At 41.1% G+C, this 19,443-nt stretch overlaps 1 protein-coding gene across 4 annotated transcripts in view; it reads right to left on the bottom strand.

Annotated features, from left to right (window-relative positions):
- Nucleotides 1–609: 609 nt before the first annotated feature.
- Nucleotides 610–19,443, bottom strand: part of FMO5 (flavin containing dimethylaniline monoxygenase 5) — a 45,720-nt gene continuing 26,886 nt past the window's right edge. For all 4 annotated transcript variants that reach the window (XM_083621415.1, XM_083621413.1, XM_083621414.1 and 1 more), the window contains exons 6-9: nucleotides 7,220–7,419; nucleotides 5,565–5,917; nucleotides 4,528–4,600; nucleotides 610–2,537 (exon numbers count right to left, since the gene is read on the bottom strand). In XM_083621415.1, coding sequence (XP_083477541.1) covers nucleotides 2,192–2,537; nucleotides 4,528–4,600; nucleotides 5,565–5,917; nucleotides 7,220–7,419 — 972 coding nt within the window. In that variant the 3' untranslated portion in view covers nucleotides 610–2,191. The remainder of the gene's footprint in view (nucleotides 2,538–4,527; nucleotides 4,601–5,564; nucleotides 5,918–7,219; nucleotides 7,420–19,443) is intronic.

Below are 19,443 nucleotides of genomic sequence, written 5' to 3'. Positions count from 1 at the left end.
GCCGAGGCCCCACGGGAGGGAGCCTCTGGCGGGCCGCTTTCTCCTCCCGAGGAGGCCCGCCTCGCCTTCCGCGCGCACCCCGGCGGGCAGGAGGGCTGTGCCGGCCAGGATGGGCCTCTGGGACGGAGGCCGAGCGGGAGAGGCCCGAGGGGAGCCGGAAAGCTGCGCCAGCCCTAGGAAGCCCCTCAAGGCGCTGGTCCTCATTGCGCCGCTGCTTCTGCCGCCGGGAGAAAACGGGGGCGGGGCGGGGTGGGCGGTGCGAAGAAGGAAGATTAAGGAGTTGAGGAGAGTGAGAAAGTCCGGAGGAGGTAACTGGGCGGCCCCACTGCCAGCCCTCGCAAGAGAGAGCCGAGGCCCCGGCGAGCAGCTCCGGCGAGGGACGGGGCTCGGGGAGGCGGCGAGAGGAGGAGCGGGCCCCCCTGCTCGAGCCGGAGAGGCGACTCGGCCGCCATCTCTGCCGCCGCCGCTGCTGCTCTGCGCCTCTTTCCCCGGGATGCAGAAAGGTCCCTGCTGGACGTTTCTGTTCCTTCGCGCGCCCGCATTCACCTGCTGCTTCCCTCCGTTCAGCCGCTTGCAGAACCCTTTGGGCTTTAAGCCACTCTTTCAATATGCACTGTTAACATTTATTGGTCAGCCAAAGACAGGTTATAGCCAAAAGGCAAATAAAAAGCAAACAGGTTTTAGCAAGCAAGCAAAGAACAGCACGATCAAACACATGTAATAAAACACATACAATAATATGTAAAACCGTATCTCGGGTTGCGAGGCCAGAGTCCTAGGCTTTCTTGAGTTGGGAGCCTTTTACCACAAACTTAGCAGGCTAAGCCAGGCTAGAAAACAGATGTTTAATTTAGTCAATGTCACTGAGGTTGGTGATCGGCTTTAATAATAATAAGCATTTTGTCCTTGGAATTTCATATTACTTGCAATATAGCATAGAGTATATAATGTCCTCTCTTATCCGGCATCCACAGATGCAAAAGCGCTGTTCTCTAGGACTTTACTTCTAATGCTCATCCAGAAAGTTGGCTTTCATTCCCTGAAACCTAGAAATTCCCTACAAAAGAAGGGGGAAGTAACCACAGGCAAGTATTTCTCTAGACTGAACTGGGTTTTGATGTGGGCCCAGTCCTGCAAGTAATTCCTGCAGGTGCTCTTGGATGTTTCCTTGGCTAGACTGCGTATTGGCTACTAAAGGAGCTGTGGGATCAAAACTAAATTTCCACAGCAATGGATTACTGCTGGCCACCCACGTATCTTTGGAGGGAACTCTGAGCTGATCTACACAGAGCTTGACCAGATCATTTACTATGTGGAAGGAAAACATAGTCCTCTGGATATAACACTGTTGGCTTTAATCCTGCTTCCGCTCGTACCTGGTGGAAGGCGCAGTAGGATTCGGATTAATTTACTCTGCACTGCCTGACTTTTTCATCTGGCTGTTTACAGCCACCCTAATTCAGAATGAAGTTCAATTGCCAGAAGATTTCCAAGTTACATATTGACTCTAGGTTGTCTTTTAGCAATCTTTTTTCATGCCCTGAATTATAAAGTTCAAAGGAAAATGTAGTTGTGCATTTTCCTGCATCAGCAGGATGTTAAACAAGATCGTTTTTGAGGTCCCTTCCTTCCAGCTCTATGATTCTGTGAAGCATTGATTCTGCTTCTGAAGGGCTGTAAATCTTATTTAGGGTTGCAATCAATTTATTTTTTAACAAAATTAACAAAATTACAACCCACACTTTAAAAATATTGAGGGATAAAAAGGTAAGGTATAATTGAATTGACTGACAAATTTGAATAACATTTAATATACATATAATTGTATGTTTGGCACAAAACCTGATTGGTCCACATGAATTAATTTAATTATAGTATTAAAATGTTTTGTGAAATTAGGTTTTATACTTGTGATTAAGAAGAGCAATTGGACAATAGGGTTCCTTAAAAATGTTTTTAAAAGATTTGGGAATAACTGCAATCCAGGAGAGTTTGCAAGTGTCGGGGGGAGGAGGTTACCGTCTAAAATTCCATTGAAAGGTCTGTGCAAAATAGGGATTGAAGTATCTTTGAAACATTTATAAATTTCATTAGTGAAGCTATCAGATCCTCAGGATTTATTTGTTTTGAGGGATTTATGATCAGTTTCAGCCAATTCCTCTTTCTATTAAACAATGTTGTTCTTCAGCATTTAAAAATAAGCAAAAATTGCAGCCAAGAGAGCCACAAGGCCAACCAGCTTGATCCACAGGGGCACGAAGGTGTTGCTGCTTGAATTGTCAACAGGCCTTGTTCTCAAGGGTTTCAGGATCCGGTTGTGTTGCGTCAAGATGGCTTTCCTGGCTCCATCCCATTTCCCTGGTCCTTCGAGGCGGTACTGATAGGGTGTGCATGGCCCAAACAAAAGCTCCCAGGCCAGTTTGGGGTCAGAAAGAAACAGAGGCCATACACTGGGCTTGACCCCCACCAGACAAGCCAATTCATCCATGTACTCAATATAGTCCACTTGGATGGTGTGGCGTTGGCTCTTCACATACCTGGCATGGAAGGGGGAAGAGACAAATATAGTTTACTTTGCTATTCATTCAATCAGTCACATTTATAACCCACCCTTCCTCCCCATGGGGAGCCCAGGGTGGCTCACAACAATAAAATTCCATAAACCGATTCAAAACAGTATTACAGGCAGCAGTTAAAAGCAACAGTATAAAAAAGTGATAAAACTATCCGCCCCAAACTTGGATGAGGGAGTTTGATAGCCAGCATGCTGCTTCTGAGACTGTCCGAACCCGCATCCCAGCAGAAGTGGTTAGGGGGCAGCGAGTGGCACATTCCTCTTTCACCTCAGGTGCTCCTGGGCAAGACCAGGCGTAGGGCCTTTCCCCCAAATCACCAACTTCAGGATGGAAGCTGCTTGGCTCCCAAGTGATTTAGGGCTTTGCATCCTAGTACTCCCACCTTGAATTGGGCCCAGTAGCTCACAGGCAGCCACTGCAGTGCCCCAAGATTAAGGACAGCGTGGTTGTTGTTTCTTGCTGCCCCATACAGTGAGCAAGCAGCCATGGTCTGCACTAGCTTTGAGATGCTCTTCAAAGGAAGGCCTTTGTAGAGAGCATTGCAGTTACTTACCTTGGAGGCAGGTACAAGAGCATGGGTAGGAGGTGGGAAGGTCTTCACCTTGAGAATGACATGAGCTCTGAGCATAGGAGGCCCAGGTGAGAGCTGGGAAGGAAGGTTGCTACAAGGCTCTACCATCCAATGCATGCCAGTTAATTGTAGCGAGCTTCTGCAAAAATAATGATTCCCCCTCTCCCAGGGGTATATACTGCCATTTTTTATGTTGAGTATTGTTCTCCTACTTAGTTTTAAGCTGTTAAAATAGGTTAGCTTATTTGTATTGTTACCTAGTAGGACATGCATTTATGTTCTGCCTTTATTGATAGGATGATTGTTTTCAATTGCTCTTAATATGTATTTTTAATTATATTTATTATTGTTCATATGTCGTAAGATACTTTGGACACAGTTTTGTGGCCTACAAATAAACAGATGACTATGATAGCAACGTTTCAGAGCAGAAACTGGAGTCCTTGTCACTATAACCCTCTCAGGGCTTTGGCTTAGTACAGAATCTACACCCAGTGGCATCGCAACGGGGGGAGGGCCAGTACGCCCTGGGTTCCATGCCTGCGAGGGTGACAAGAAGTTACATTGCGGGGGCTGGTGGCAGCACGAGCAGCCGCCTTTGGAGGATCCTCCGTTCGTGGCCGCTACGTTTGCTGCACAGTGCATGTGCAGCGTCACACACATGCGTCGTACGTAGCTACGAGCCCTTAGTTATCATATTTCACAATACGCCAAATGTGCTGGGGCAGGGTAGGCCCACTTCATGAATTTCATTTTTAATTAATACTGAGGTCTTGTCCACAAGGGCAGCAAAGCAGTCTAAATATCTCTGTTATTATTTTGGTATGTACTGCAGTTAGAATCTCCTCTGAACTGAGTTCAAATTCAAAGAAGCCTTATGCAAGCAGCAATCCATGGAAATAAACACAATATTGTTTGGGTTGGGCCACCGGAAACAAAACGCTCAGATGAAAAGCAAATGGAAGTAGGGAGATGAAAGCTAGCCACAAAACCACCAAGCCAGTCCCCCAGCCCCAGCCCCACCATAAGAATATACTAGCAAGCCCCCACACCAGCAGTGACCAGAGTTGTATACTGGGCTCGTTTTACTTACTGGATCTTCCACAGAATGGGTAGGCTCGATTAAATGAATAAAAACTACAGGCTGACATTTTTATGACAACAATATCATGCAGATAATGCAAAAAAAAAAAAAAAACCAAACCCAAAAAAACAAACAAACCCACAACCACCCACCCAAAAACATGCATGCATGAGTAGCTCCGATTCAAGAGTGAACTCCCACCTTGAGGCACCTCAGCAATAAGTGCAGTTGTAGGAAGTGGCAACACTATAAGACTAGCCTACCTGGTAATCATTCAAGCTAAGCCTGTCATTTACCGTTTAGCCATTGCTGCTGACGTCCTGGTGATATCCGACATCATCCCACTTATTGATGGTATCTTAGCAAGTCCTAGAAAAGAGAGGCAAAAGGGAAGAGGCAACGTTTTGAGGACCTGGATAAAGGCAGCTGGAAAATGTAATCAAGGGAGGCAAGAGGCCCTTTCTGGAAAGTCCTGAAGTCTCCTGCAACAAACCAGAATTGCTCCATCCTAGTCAGCAGGAATTCTCTTTTCATTTGAGAAATATCAGCCTTGATTCCCTGTGTGCATAACTAAAGCTGATATTTCTGAGCTTTCAGATAGATAAGGGGAGTTGGAATGCTGCTAGGTTTCAGGGTCCCCAAGAAAATGTTACCTTCCCACCCCAATTTCTCTCTCCCCTTCCAGCCCCACTTAACATCCTGGTAATAAAGCAGGTGGGAGAGAATGAGTCTTTTTCCTTTCACTCATCAGAAAGAAAAAGTGTCAAATATCACACACCCACACCCATTATTACCATGCAGGGGGAAGGAAGACTTCCCTTTTCCTAAAGCTTTCTGGAAAACCTCTTAAAGAGATTGTTGACACATTGCTTCAAGGAGGCAGGAGGGTTGCTTTGCTTTCTTATTTTTAAATGAGCTGTTGGAGCCCCTTCATTTTAAGGGCATAAAAGAAATAAAAAAACTCTCAGTTATTGCATAAAGTTAAGGTGGCAGCAAGCTCCGCCACCCCTCTCTCCAAACCTCTGGCCCCTAGGAGCCTCTCTGGGCCAGGAAGCACCCCATAGCAGTGCCCTCAAATCTGTCCCCCGAAATGTCACAGCTCAAAGGAGCTCAAAGGCAGCTCAAAGGAGGCGGCTCCATGGTCAGCTCCCGTGAAGAAATACTACCCCCTCATCATTCAGCAAGGTCAAGTGACAGTAAATAGACCTGGTGCCATGAAATTAACACCTGCCGTGTCCAGACTTCCCAAATTTGCCAGTATAGCTCATTCCTTCAAACACAGGATTCCTGAGATCACCAGCAGCATGAAATGGAGCAGTTTGAAAGCTCTTACCCTTAAACACACGGACTGCCCAGCGAGCCTGCAGCTCTGAAACGGGCATGATGGCCCCCAGGGGTTGCACAAGGCCAATGATTGCTAGAGTAGGCTGCTCCAAGTGTGGGGGGAAGACAAATTTATACAGGGCAGTCTGGTTCTCAATGACTCTCACAGAGTTTCCCAGGAAGGGAAAAGAGAAACTGTATCCTGTGGCAAAGACAACAAAATCGATATCGTCTTCCTTAGAGCCATCTTCAAAGACAACAGCAGTTTCAGTAAATTCACAGATGTTTGGTTTCACCAGCACCTTCCCTGAAATGATGCAGTTTGGAAGCTCATCGTTGATGGTTGGATGTTGGCTGAAAACCCTGAAAGATACAAAAACACACAGGGTGGAAGTCAGTGTCATGGTCTTCCAGTCGTTCCATCGGCAGAAGCATTTCAGCTTGTCAGAGAGAGGCTTGCTCCCTGCCACATGCTGCTCTGGGACTTCTCCCAACCTCAAGCCAATTGCAGGGGCACATGGCGGTCGGAGCGGGGAAAGCCGCTGTGCAAGCAAAAGGGAAGGGCTTCTACTGACAGTGTTGGCTAGGTGAATTCTCAAAATAGCTATTTTTTATTATTATTATTATTATTATTATTATTATTATTATTATTATTATTATTTAAAAAGCATTTCTAAATTGTATAATATTTTCAAAATATGTAAGCAGTGCAAAGACTAAAGATCAACAACAAATTAAAATATTAAAATGGTATTATTATTATTATTATTATTATTATTATTATTATTATTATTATTCCTATACCACGCTTCATGAAAATCATAGGGTCATTTACAATTTAAAATATACAAAAAATATATATCACAAAAATATATAGCATAATAACAAAAAAAAAACCCAATACTGCCCTCTACATTTTAAAAGGCCATCGTTTGTTTAGCCTGGAAGAGGAGGAATGTTTTTGCCTGGTGCCTAATTAACATATGAAGCAAGGGGCATGCATAATCTAAACCAGGGATAGGGAACCTCAGATGATGTTGGATCCCACAGCTTCAGACAGCATGGCTAATGGTCAAGGATGCAATTCTATAAACTATATAAATACATATATAAATATAATATATCTCTTAAAAATAAGTTATTCCAATAAGAGCAGCACAGGAGCAGCCCTTTCATTGAAAGCAGTCAGTTCCCAAAGTCTGATGGAACAAGGTGGTCACATGCCAGCAGAAGGACAACAAAGAGGGAGCCAGTCTGGGAGCAGCCACATATTGTAGTGCATTATTTTTAGCTGTTATGTCTATTATCCTTAAATTGTCCTCTGTGGTGGTGGTGGTGGTGATAATTATTATTATTATTATTATTATTATTATTATTATTATTATTATTATTATTTATACCCCGCCCATCTGGCTGGGTTTCCCCAGCTGCTCTGGGCAGCTTCCAACAAGAGATTAAAAATACATTCAAACATCAGTCATTGAAAACTTCCCTAAACAGGGCTGCCTTCAGATGTCTTCTAAACGTCAGATAGTTCTTTATTTCTTTGACACCTGACATTTTCTGGAAAATGCAGTACTGTACAGTCGTACCTTGGAAGTCAAACGGAATCCGTTCTGGATGTATAGACATACATTGACTAATTAGCATATTGCTGAGCCATACCTGTGTTTAGGTTTCAGGCCATAATGAGAATGGTTGAATCTTGCATTTAAACGACTCTCCAACCAGTGATTCAGCATGGACATGGTTGCGCACTTCTTCCGTAACATGTTAAACCGAGTAGAAAGTACCACATCTGCTGGATAGCCTCCTTCCCCAACACGATTCAGTATCCATGCACCTCGGCGAGTGCTGAGAAAGACCTGGGTATGGGAAGACAATTATTTAACTAAGATGTCCATGTGATCTGTTCTTCATGAAGTTCCTTCTTCCACCTGCAACGTTCCCCAAAACTGCAGAACATTTTAGTTGGACATCACCTGTGAGATAGATGAAAATATCTGGACGCAGAGAGCAGAGGGTGCAGACCCTCCAAGTGTCCCTATTTTCCAGGGACAGTCCTGGATTTACAGAGCCATCCTAGTTTCTGATTTGATGCCAGAATGTCCCGCTTTTCCTTAGGACACCCCTACTTTCATTGGAGCCAAGGAGATGAGTAACTATACAATATTATGCATTCAAGTCTATGAGTTATTGTGTATCCAGAATGTTGCAAAGTAGTTTAATATATTTGTTACTGAGTAAGCATCCGACAGCCAGACAGATACTGTGAATAAGTTATCAAGCTTCTTGAAACCACATTTAAATTGACAGTATCTGTTTGGCTGTCGGATGCTTATTCAGTAATGAACTACTTTGCAAAATTCTGAATGCACAATTAACCCACATTAACTAACAACTGCCTATGCAATGGATGTTTTAGGCTGTCATATAGAAAACAGGGTAAAACACATTTTTAATGAACAAAAAAATAATGGCTACAAATTAAATACACTAAAATCTTCATCAAATGTGTAATCTATAGAAGAAACGACAAACAAATTTAAAATCTGGGTGATAACTTAAAAGCTCTTTTAAAAAGGCTTCATTGCAATTTTGAGAAAGAAAGCAAAAGATTAGAATCGTAGGAACTTCTGGGTTGGCGCCTCCGGTAATGGCGGAATTCCTCTGATCGGGAGGAATTTGCCTCGTGGAAATTCGGGTCTGGCCGCCATGGCGAAGGCGGAGACCCACTAAAAATCACAGGCGAGTGAAGCCTGTGAACGTGGGATTCGGCTGGCACTTTTTGCGCCTCCCCTACTCGCGGGGAAACCCGGTTTCGGGGATCCGGAGCGATGTGGGGTGAGCGGCGCGGTGCTTCGAATTGATTGCTTCTTCCACGGAGCGAAGCCGCATAGCTGTTGCCGGAGAGCGCTGACTTTTTCCTGTGGACAATTTGATCTTAAAGCAACTACCCGTGAGTAGAGCGGAGAATTGGATTTTTAAACGTCTTAATTTGGTGTCGAAACGGGGAGGTCCAAAACAGGAAGTCCACCTTCCCCTTTTGTAAATAGATTGAAGCAATGAGGATGCAAGCTGAAGTCGCGGAAAGTTTACTGTAAAGGACTAAACTTCCATTGGTAAAAAATACTAAACCCCCCTTGCTGGCAGGAGAAGAGGGGGGAAAGTTTTGGACCTGCAGGAGAGAGCGAATAGAGTTAAAATACCACCGCTCCGGACTTCCGGTCAGCGCCAGCGGATTAATGGCGGATTCCCTCCGAGCTCCGGAGGGAATCGGCTTTGCGAAGATAGGGTCTGGCTGCTGCGGCGAAGTGGAGACCCGAAGAAATCACAGGCGGTGAAGCCTGTGAACTTGGAGGCTCAGCGGGCTCCATTTGCGCCCCCCCCCCGCTGCGAAAGAGCCTTTTTAAAGGCTCCGGAACGGAAAGGGGGTGTGTGGCGCGGAGCTGAGAGCCGTCTACCCTCTTCGCAGAGTGAAGCCGCAAGCCATAGCCGGAGAGCGCTGATTTCTTTCTGGACAATTGGAAGCTAAAACAACTACCCGTGAGTAGGATTAAGTAAATATTTGGAGGAAATTTACAACAAATTCGGCCGAAACGGGAAAGGTATAAACAGGAAGTCTGCCTTTCCGCCCTTGTAAATAGATCAAAGCAAAGAGACTGTAAAGCTACAACTTTGAAAGAGGTTATTAAAGGCTTAAAATTCAGCACCAAAAAGGCGATCCCCCCTCTGTTTGCAGGGACAGAGGGGTGAAATTGAGCAATATTTATTCCTGCAAGGAAAAAAAAAAGGAGAAAAGGTTTATCTGCTGCCTTTAAAACCTGGGAACGGACTGCCTATGACAGGGAAGCCGACTACCGGGATGAACTGTCAACACTTTAAGGGTAAAGAATTTTGACTTAACTCTGAAAGAAAGATACAGTGTCTCCAGTACTGTTATTGAAAGTAACTTTTAAGGACATTGAAAGTGTGACTTTTAAGAGATATTGGAGACTTATAAGGATTATTTGTTTGAAAAGTTACAAAGTGAAGTTGGAAGTGTGTCCCCCTAGAGGAGACTTTGTTGCAATAACAACTAAGCCAATAAGTAACTAAGTTGTGGAAAATTCCTCTTCAAAACAAACTTTTCCAGGCGTGTGACTGACCTTGGGTTGTGCATGAGAGTGTTATGGCAGATGGACAGGAAAAAACCACTAGGTCTGGAAGACAATACAAGACAGATATCACACAACAGAGAAGGGCTTCAACATCCGGAGCAGCAGGCACAGCAGGTGCTGCTGCCTTACAAGTTAAGCCAAAAGCTATGTCATCTGAAGACTTGTTGGCCCAGGCACTTGGTAAAATAAATGCATCTTTGGAGAATCTAGCTAAACAGGTTGCAGAGACAAACAAACAGGTTGCAGAGACAAATAAACAAGTAGCTGAGGCCTCAGCAAAAATTGATTTGAACACTACAAGTATTAATGAACTGGGAAAGAAGGTGAATTCTAACACACAGTCCATAGAAAAGTTATTGGAGGAATCGGCCTCGACTAGGAAGTTAGCTGAGGAAGCTAAGGAAATTGCAACCGCCGTCCAAGAGAAGATACCACCAGTATATAAGAAACTTGAGGGCTTCTTGCCCTGCCAGACAAATCTAGAAATATCTCTCTGCCACTTCTTGAAACAGTCCATCTTGTCCAAAATTTGCAATGATTGAAACAAAAATAACATTTTTGGCAATACATTCATCTTTATAGCTGCAATTCGACCCAACAAGGAAAGCCTCAATTTAGACCAAATTTCTAAATCTTTTTTAACTTCTGACCAACATTTCTCATAATTGTCCTTAAATAAATTCAAGTTTTTTGCAGTCATATTAATCCCTAGGTATTTCACTTTCTTAACCACAGTTAAACCTGTTTCATTCTGAAACCTTTCTTTTTCCATTGATGTTAAATTCTTCTCTAATACTTTAGTTTTTACTTATTTAATCTAAATCCTGCCACATGACCAAATTCTTGAATCAGTTCTAAAACTCTTTTCGTACTAGATTCTGGCTCCTGTAATGTCAAAACCAGGTCATCTGCAAAAGCTTTCAATTTGTATTGTTTGGCTCCGACCTGAATTCCTTTAATAGACCGATCCCTTCTGATCATGTTCAACAGCACCTCCAGGACCGAAATAAATAGTAATGGGGAGATAGGGCAGCCCTGCCATGTTCCTTTTTCTATCTTAAATTCTTCCGTCACCACATTATTTACTATCAATTTTGCTTTCTGTTCTGAGTAAATTGCTTCTATACCATTTTCAAACCCCTGTCCCACTCCCATCCCTTTAAGATTTTTCTTCATAAAGTTCCAAGAAATATTATCAAAGGCCTTCTCCGCATCAATAAAAATTAATACTGCTTTTGTATTTATATTCATTTGCAACAACTCCAAAATATCAATTATATTCCTTGTGTTGTCAGACAAATGTCTGCCTGGGAGAAAGCCTGCCTGATCCTTATGTATTACTTCAGCTAACACTTTTTTTAATCTGTTAGCTAAAATGTCTGCAAAAAATTTGTAATCCACATTTAGAAGGGAGATGGGACGGTAGTTCTTTAGTTGTGTCTTTTCAGATTCTGTTTTCAGTATCAGTGTGATGTATGCTTCCTTCCACGACTCCGGCGCCTTCTTCCCCTCCATAATCTCATTGCAAACCTCCTTTAATGGTTGAATTAAATGATCTTTCAAAGTCCTGTAATACTTGGAGGTTAGCCCATCCGGCCCTGGAGACTTGCCCAGTTGCATGTTCTGAATGGCACCTTCAACCTCAAGTTCTGTAATTTTATAGTTTAATGTTATCTTATTTTCTTGGGATATTTTTTGTAATCCATTGGTTCTAAAAAATTGATCTATATCAGTCTCTTTCTGTGGCCCTTGCGTGTAAAGTTGTTTAAAATATCTCTGGAAACACTTTCTAATCTCCGCCGGGTTCTGTATATTTTTCCCTTCAATCTCAAGATTCGTAATCGTATTTTGTCTTTTCTTCAACTGCCACGCTAATAGTTTTCCACATTTATTAGCTGACTCAAAGGTCTTTTGTCTCATTTAATTTTCTACTCTACTTCCTGATTGATCAATTTCATATATTGTACTTGATATAGCTTAATTTCTCTCAAAATCTCTTTTGAGTTTGGTTTAGATCTTAGCTTCTTCTCTCCCTCTTTTATTTTCTCCAAAAATTTTTCTTTTTTTCTCATTTTGAGATCTCTTTTTTATTGCATTCTGTTGAATCAAGAACCCTCTCATAACCGCTTTACTTGCGTCCCAGATTACTCTTTTTTCCACCATAGTTTTCAGATTTATCTCAAAGTAGTCTTTCAAGGTCTTTTGGGCCTTCCTTACAATCTCTTGATCTCTTAGCAAGGTGTCATTCATCTTCCATCTGAAGGAACCGATAGGTGTTAGTTTCATTTCCAACCTTACAGCATTATGGTCGGAGCAGGTTTTTGGGCAGATTTCCACCTTTTTTGTCTTAGGTGCCAGTCCTCTAGTTATCCATATTTGGTCAATTCTAGTCCATGTCATTTTGGCTTCAGAAAAAAACGTCCCTTCTCTACCTAGGGGGTTTTTGGTTCTCCAAATGTCAATCAAGTCCATATTGTCAGTCAATTCAAAAAAAGTTTTCGGTAGTCTGCCCTCTTTCGTTACAGTCTGTCTTTGTGCTTTATCCATGTTCGTAGATACCACTCCATTCATGTCTCCCATCATAATGATGTTATTATAATCCATAAAGTCCAACATTGTCTCATGCAACTTCTTGTAAAATTCCGATTTCCCCTCATTTGGTGCATAAATTCCTAAAATCAAAAATTTTTCTCCTTGAGTTTGAATTTCAATTGCCAGAATTCTTCCCTGCTCATCTTTAAAAAGAAATTTTGGTGATAGGCTTTATTTTGCATAGATAACCACTCCTCTCTTCTTTACTTTATCCGATGAAATAAATTCTTGGCCTAGTTTTTTGTTAATTAAAACTTTCCTATGAAGCCTAATCACATGTGTTTCCTGCAAACAAATTATGTCCAATTGTTCCTTTTTTAGTAAATGAAAGATTTTCCTCCTCTTTTCAGGAGAGTTCAAACCATGAATGTTCCAACTTAATAGTTGCAGGGACATGTTGAAGTAGCTCTATTTTCCTCCTACTGCACCCAAAATTTTTCCTCCTTTGACAGTGGTATCTCTTTGTCCGACTCTTTCAATCCCAAAGATGTAGGTACAAAACCTAGTGGTCCAGGTCCTAAGGCTCTTATGTCTTCTACAACCCCTTTCTGAAGGTCTTCTCCGTAGTCCTTCAAAAAATTTTCGTCCTTCACGGATTTAATTTTAACTTTTTTCCCTTTAAAGGTAAAGGACACCCCCTGGGGGAACTCCCATCTGAAGATAATTCTGTTACTTCTCAGTAGAGTCACCAGATCTCCGTAGTTAAGTCTAAGGTCCAATAGATGTTTCGGAATATCCTTGTAAATTTCCACCCTTGAGTCTTTGATCTCTAAAGCCTTCTTAAAGTGCGCACTCAGAATCTTGTCTCTTTCTTCCTTCGTTCTGAGAGAAATCAAACAGTCTCTCGACTTAATCTTCCTCCCTCCTTTTCCCAATCTGAATGCACTTACAATTTTAAAATCTTTCTCCTCTTCCAGAGACCGAAATTCTGCAAATTCCTTCGTCAAATAATTAATTAAGTCCTCTTTATCAAGTTCTGGTACTGACCTTATTCTCAGATTATTCTCTTTATTTTTTAATTCTATCATAGACAGAAGTGCCTGATGTTCACCTATCTGTTTACGCATAGGTTTAATTTCTTCTTGCACTTCCTCAACTTTCTGCTTGGCCTCCTCAGCTGTTTTACGATTTAAAGTAGTGTCTTCCAGTAATTTCCCAATGGATTGCGCGTTTAAACTAACTTGCTGGGTCAAATTGTTAATGCTAACAGTATTTTGGTCAATTTTAGTTGACTGATCTGTTACTTGCTTACTCAAACCCTCCAATTTTTCAAAAATTTTATTTAACACTGAAGTAAAGTCCCCCCCTGAGGCCATTCCTTCAGGCCTAGTTTGATCTAGATCTTCCTCTTGTGTCACAGAAATCGTGGGAACAGATGATCTGCGTAGCTGTGAAGTTATAGTAGTCTGCTGTATTTTGGCTTTAGCTGATCTTGTCTTCCCACTCATCCCACTTCTTGTCTATGCGCCAAGGTCAGTCCCACAGCCTGTTTTTCCCATGGAAATCCCCAAGTCCAGAGATGGAAAATTCCCCCAGTATGTTGTCAAACTTCAATGCACCACTAGAGGGACACTATGTTTAAAAATGTCGCAGTTTGTAAAGTTTTTAAAATTTTCCCAAAGTCACAAAGTGTCCTCAAAAAGTTAACAGTAGCCAGTCTCCAGAGGACCTTCAGAATCCTTTAAATTTTCTCAGAGTTACTCATAAAAAAAAAGTTTACAATGTCTCCAAAGAAAAGTGCAGGATACAATATAACAGTTCCAAACAGCCTTATAGTTCCAAAGTTGGCAGCCCGATAACCGGGAGTTCAGTTGCTTTATAAATCCAGAAACAAAAAGGAAAAAGTCAATTTCCCCTTCTCCACCCCAAGTAAATTGAGGTGGGGTCTTCTGCTTGATGTACAGATTCAATTCTTTTGCAATCCCAATTTCAAAAGCATAAGTAAATTAAACGTTGTTGCTTTAATCTTTAAACAAAGCCGAGAGACGGACTTCCTGGTTGCGTCTCCCGCTTGTGTGCCAAATTAAATTGAATTTAAGTCCTGGTTCAGATCACCTACTCACGGGTAGTTGTTTCCTTTAAGCCGAATAGTCCCAGGAAAAGGGTCAGCGCTCACCGACAGCAGCTTTGCGGCTTCACTCCACAGAAAAAGCGATCGACTCACAGCATCGCGCCGCCCCGTCCCGCTCCAGAGCCCCTTGCGGGGTCCCTTTGCAGTTTCGAGGGGCGCTAAAGGTTCGCTGAGCCCGTATTTTATAGTCTGTATATGATGTTTGTTTGATAATGTGTGGTGTGCTATGCCTAATAAAGGATTTTGAATTGAATTAAAGGTGCCCGCCGAGTCCCACGGCCACAGGCTATCACTACCTGTGGATTTCCAGCGAGGGTCTCCGCTTCGCCGTAGCGGACGACCCGTTTCTGCGGAGCTTCCCCTCTATAGATAGAAGGGGACCGCCATTGCCGTTCGCGCCGCCCCCAGAAGTCTTAACTGACGCAAAGGAAAGAGGTGGATTTGCCCTGCCAGACCTTAAACTGTACTATGAATCAGCAGCTTTCTGCTGGTTGAAAGACTGGCTACTTCTTGAGAACACAGACATTTTGGATTTAGAAGGTTTCAATAATGTTTTTGGGTGGCATGCATATTTGTGGTATGACAAGGTTAAAGCACATAAGGCATTCAAAAACCATATTGTCAGGAAAGCATTGTTTAATGTCTGGATAAGATACAAAGACTTATTGGAAAATAAAAGCCCAAGGTGGCTTTCGCCAATGGAAGCTAAGGCTCAGAAAAAGCTCAACATGGAGGCCAAATGGCCAAAATATTGGGAAATTCTGGAGCAAGAAGGTGACAAATTGAAGTTGCAGAGTTTTGAGAAACTAAAAGATAAAGTGCGAGATTGGCTTCATTACTATCAAATAAGAGAGGCCTATAATTTGGATAAAAAAATTGGTTTCCAGGTGGAAAAATCAAAGTTGGAAATAGAATTGCTAGAACCGAAAATTAAGATCTTGTCAAGAATGTATAACTTGCTGTTAAAATGGAATACACAGGATGAAACGGTCAAATCAGCTATGATCAAATGGGCGCAAGACGTAGGTCATAATATTATGTTTGCTGACTGGGAACAGTTGTGGACCACCGGTATGAAGTTTACGGCATGTAATGCCTTAAAGGAGAATATTATGAAAATGATTTACAGGTGGTACATGACCCCAGTTAAGCTTGCAAAAATTTATCACCTGCCTGATAACAAGTGTTGGAAATGTAAAGAAGCTGAGGGAATATTCTTTCATCTTTGGTGGACGTGCCCAAAGGTTAAGGCTTACTGGGAAATGATCTATAATGAACTGAAGAAGGTATTTAAATTTACCTTTCCTAAGAAACCAGAGGCCTTCCTTTTGGGCATAGTCGGCCAATTGGTGCCAAAGAAAGACAGAACATTTTTTATGTACGCAACAACAGCAGCAAGAATACTTCTCGCTAAATATTGGAAGACACAAGATTTGCCCACCGTGGAAGAATGGCAGATGCAAGTGATAGACTATATGGAGATGGCAGAAATAACCGGCAGAATTCGAGACCTGGGAGAAGAGTTGATGGAAGAGGACTGGAAAAAGTTCAAGGATTATCTACAGAAATATAGTAAATTGTTTGAATGTTAGAATGATGTGGGATGTAAAGGTAACACGGCATTTGGGATATGGTTAAAAGAGGTATGAAAAAAAAGGATCTAAAAAAGAGGGGAAATTAGAGATATAACAAGTGGGAGTACACAATTATAAATGAGATGTGAAAGAGGGTTAGAATTTGCTGAATTTGACGGAATAAAGAGGAACACAAAAAAGGGAGATGTGAGGAGGTCAGGAAAGAGGGATATAGAACCTTGAAATTCAAAAGTGGATTCTTTTTCTTTTTCTTGTTTTTTACTAAGTGTGTATTTTTTGTTTTTTGTGTTGATATGTATTTGTTTGATTTTTATGTGTTGTAAAATCCTAATAAATATTTACTAAAAAAAAAAAAATAAGAAACTTGAGGATCATGATTTGACACTGTCTATGATTGAATTACAAGGAAAAGAGAGGAATTTAAGACTCAGAGCAATACCTGAAAGTGAGAAAGATAATTTGGCAGACTTCCTTACAAAGGAATTTGTAGATTTTTGGCAACAGGACCTGGGGAAGGAAGAATTTAAGATAGTGAGTGCATTTAGGCTTGGTAGAAGACAAAGAAAGAACAAGGCAAGAGACTGTTTGATTACCTTAAGAACAAAAGAAGAGACAAAATTTTGAATCTGCACTATCAAAGAACTTTGAAATTGGAGATTCATCTGTGGAGATCTTTAAGAACATACCTAAATATATTCTGGACGTAAGGGCCTACTACAGAGATCTTGTTGTTTTATTGAGAAGAAACAGAATACTTTTCAGGTGGGAATTCCCCCAAGGTCTATCTTTTAAATATAAAGGAAGAAAAATAAGAATAAGGACAGTAAATGATAAAGACAACTTTTTGAAAGACCACGAGGAGGACTTACAGAAGGAAGTGGAATCTGGAGAGGAACCAACCGCATCAGGAATAGGAATTTCAGACATAGCAAATCTATCATATGGACTGCCTGGCCTAGAGAAAGACATACCACCGACAGAAGAAGAACAACAACTCGGTGCAGTCGGAGGGAAAATTAAATAACTCATCATGGCATTGCAACTTCTAAGTTGGAATTGTAATGGACTTAATTCCCCTCGAAAGAGAAAAGGTGTCTTTCATATATTAAGAAAGGATCAATTGGACTTGATTTGTCTTCAGGAAACACATGTAATGAGGCTACACAGGAAAATACTTATCAATAAGAAATTGGGACAAGAATTTATTTCGTCTGACAAGGTCAAAAAGAGAGGAGTGGTGATATATGCAAAAGAGAAATTTTCACCGAAATTAATTTTTAAAGATGAACAAGGAAGATATTTGGCTATTGAAATTCAATTTCAAGGAGAAAAATTTTTGATTGTAGGGGTGTATGCACCGAATGAGGGGAAAGCTGAATTTTTTAAGAAGTTGCATGAGGTACTTTTGGACTACATGGACTATAATATAATCCTGATGGGGGATATGAATGGAGTTGCATCTACAAATATGGATAAGGCACAAAAACAGGTAGTCACTAAAGATGGTAGACTACCAAAAACTTTCTTTGAAATGACTGACAATATGGACTTGATTGACATTTGGAGAACTAAGAATCCCCTGGAGAGAGAGGGAACCTTTTTCTCTGAAGCCAAGATGACATGGACTAGAATTGACCAAATTTGGATTACTAGAGGAATGGCACCAAAGATAAAAAAAGTGGAAATCTGCCCTAAAACTTGCTCTGACCATAATGCTGTAAAGATGGAGATGAAGCAAATAACAACCGGCACCTTTAGATGGAGGATGAATGACGCCCTACTTAGAGATGAAGAAGTACACAGGAAGGCCCAAAAAGCTCTGAAAGACTATTTTGAAATAAATATGTCAACAAATGTTGAAAAAAGAGTAATCTGGGATGCAAGCAAAGCTGTGATGAGAGGGTTCTTGATACAACAGAATGCAATAAAGAAGAGAAGTCGAAATGAGAAAAAAGATAAAATTCTGGAGAAAATAAAAGGGGAGAAAAAATTGAGAGCAAAGCCAAAGTCGAAGGAGATTTTGAGAGAAATAAAACTTTATCAAGTACAATATATGGAATTGATGAACCAGGAAATAGAATGGAAAATTAAACAAATGAGACAGAAGACATTTGAATCAGCGAACAAATGTGGGAAATTACTGGCTTGGCAACTGAAAAAAAGACAAAAATTAAATACCATTACAAATTTGGAAGTAGAAGGAAAAGATATACATAATCCAAATGAAATCAGAAATTGCTTCCAGAAGTACTTCAAACAACTATATGCACAAGGGCCACAGAATGAAATGGATATTGACTGTTTTTTGAAAACAAATGGATTACAAAAAATCTCACAAGAAAGTAAAATAATGCTGAATTGTAAAATATCAGACCAGGAGATAGAAGGTGCCATTCAAAATATGCAATTAGGCAAGTCTCCAGGACCGGATGGGCTGACTTCCGGATATTATAGATCCTTGAAAGAGTGGCTACTACAACCTTTGAAGGAAGTCTGCAATGAGATTTCGGAAGGGAAAAGGGCACCAGAATCGTGGAAAGAGGCTTATATTACACTAATACTGAAAACGGAAACTGAAAAGACTCAACTTAAGAACTACCGTCCGATATCCTTACTAAATGTGGATTACAAAATTTTTGCTGACATTTTGGCCAAGAGATAGAAAAAAGTATTGATGGAAGAGATTTATAAGGACCAAGCGGGCTTTCTCCCGGGAAGACATTTGTCCGATAATTTGAGGAACGTAATTGATATCTTGGAAAAACTAGAAGTGAATATAAACACTAAAGCTGTTCTGATATTTGTGGACGCGGAGAAAGCTTTTGACAATATTTCTTGGAGCTTTATGAAAAAGAACTTACAGGGTATGGGGGTAGGCCAAGGTTTTGAGAATGGTATTGGTGCAATATATTCTGAACAAAAGGATAAATTAATTGTAAATAATGTGGTTACGAAACAATTTAAGATAGAGAAAGGGACACGACAGGGATGCCCAATTTCCCCATTGCTCTTCATTTCGGTCCTGCTGAACATGATTAGAAGGGACCGGCTGGTTAAAGGTATACAGGTTGGAGCTAAACAGTATAAACTGAGAGCATTTGCAGATGATCTAGTTTTGACGTTACAGGAGCCAGAATCTAGTACTAAAAGAGTCTTAGAACTAATTCAAGAATTTGGCCAAGTGGCAGGATTTAAATTGAATAAGTCAAAAACTAAGGTTTTAGAGAAAAACTTAACACCGATTGAAAGAGGGAAGTTTCAGAATGAAACAGGTCTAACTGTTGTGAAGAAAGTGAAATACTTGGGGATTAATATGACAGCAAAAAATGGGAATTTATTTAAAGATAATTATGAAAAATGTTGGGCCGAAGTGAAAAAAGACTTAGAAATTTGGACAAATTTGAAGCTTTCCTTGTTGGGTCGAACGCAGCTATAAAGATGAATGTATTGCCTAGAATGTTGTTTTTGTTT

This window comes from Podarcis filfolensis, assembly GCF_964270895.1.
Source record: "Podarcis filfolensis genome assembly, chromosome: 6".
Classification (NCBI taxonomy): domain Eukaryota; kingdom Metazoa; phylum Chordata; class Lepidosauria; order Squamata; family Lacertidae; genus Podarcis; species Podarcis filfolensis.
The sequence above is the reverse complement of the archived record's forward strand: the minus strand, read 5'-3'. Positions and strand labels throughout refer to the sequence as shown.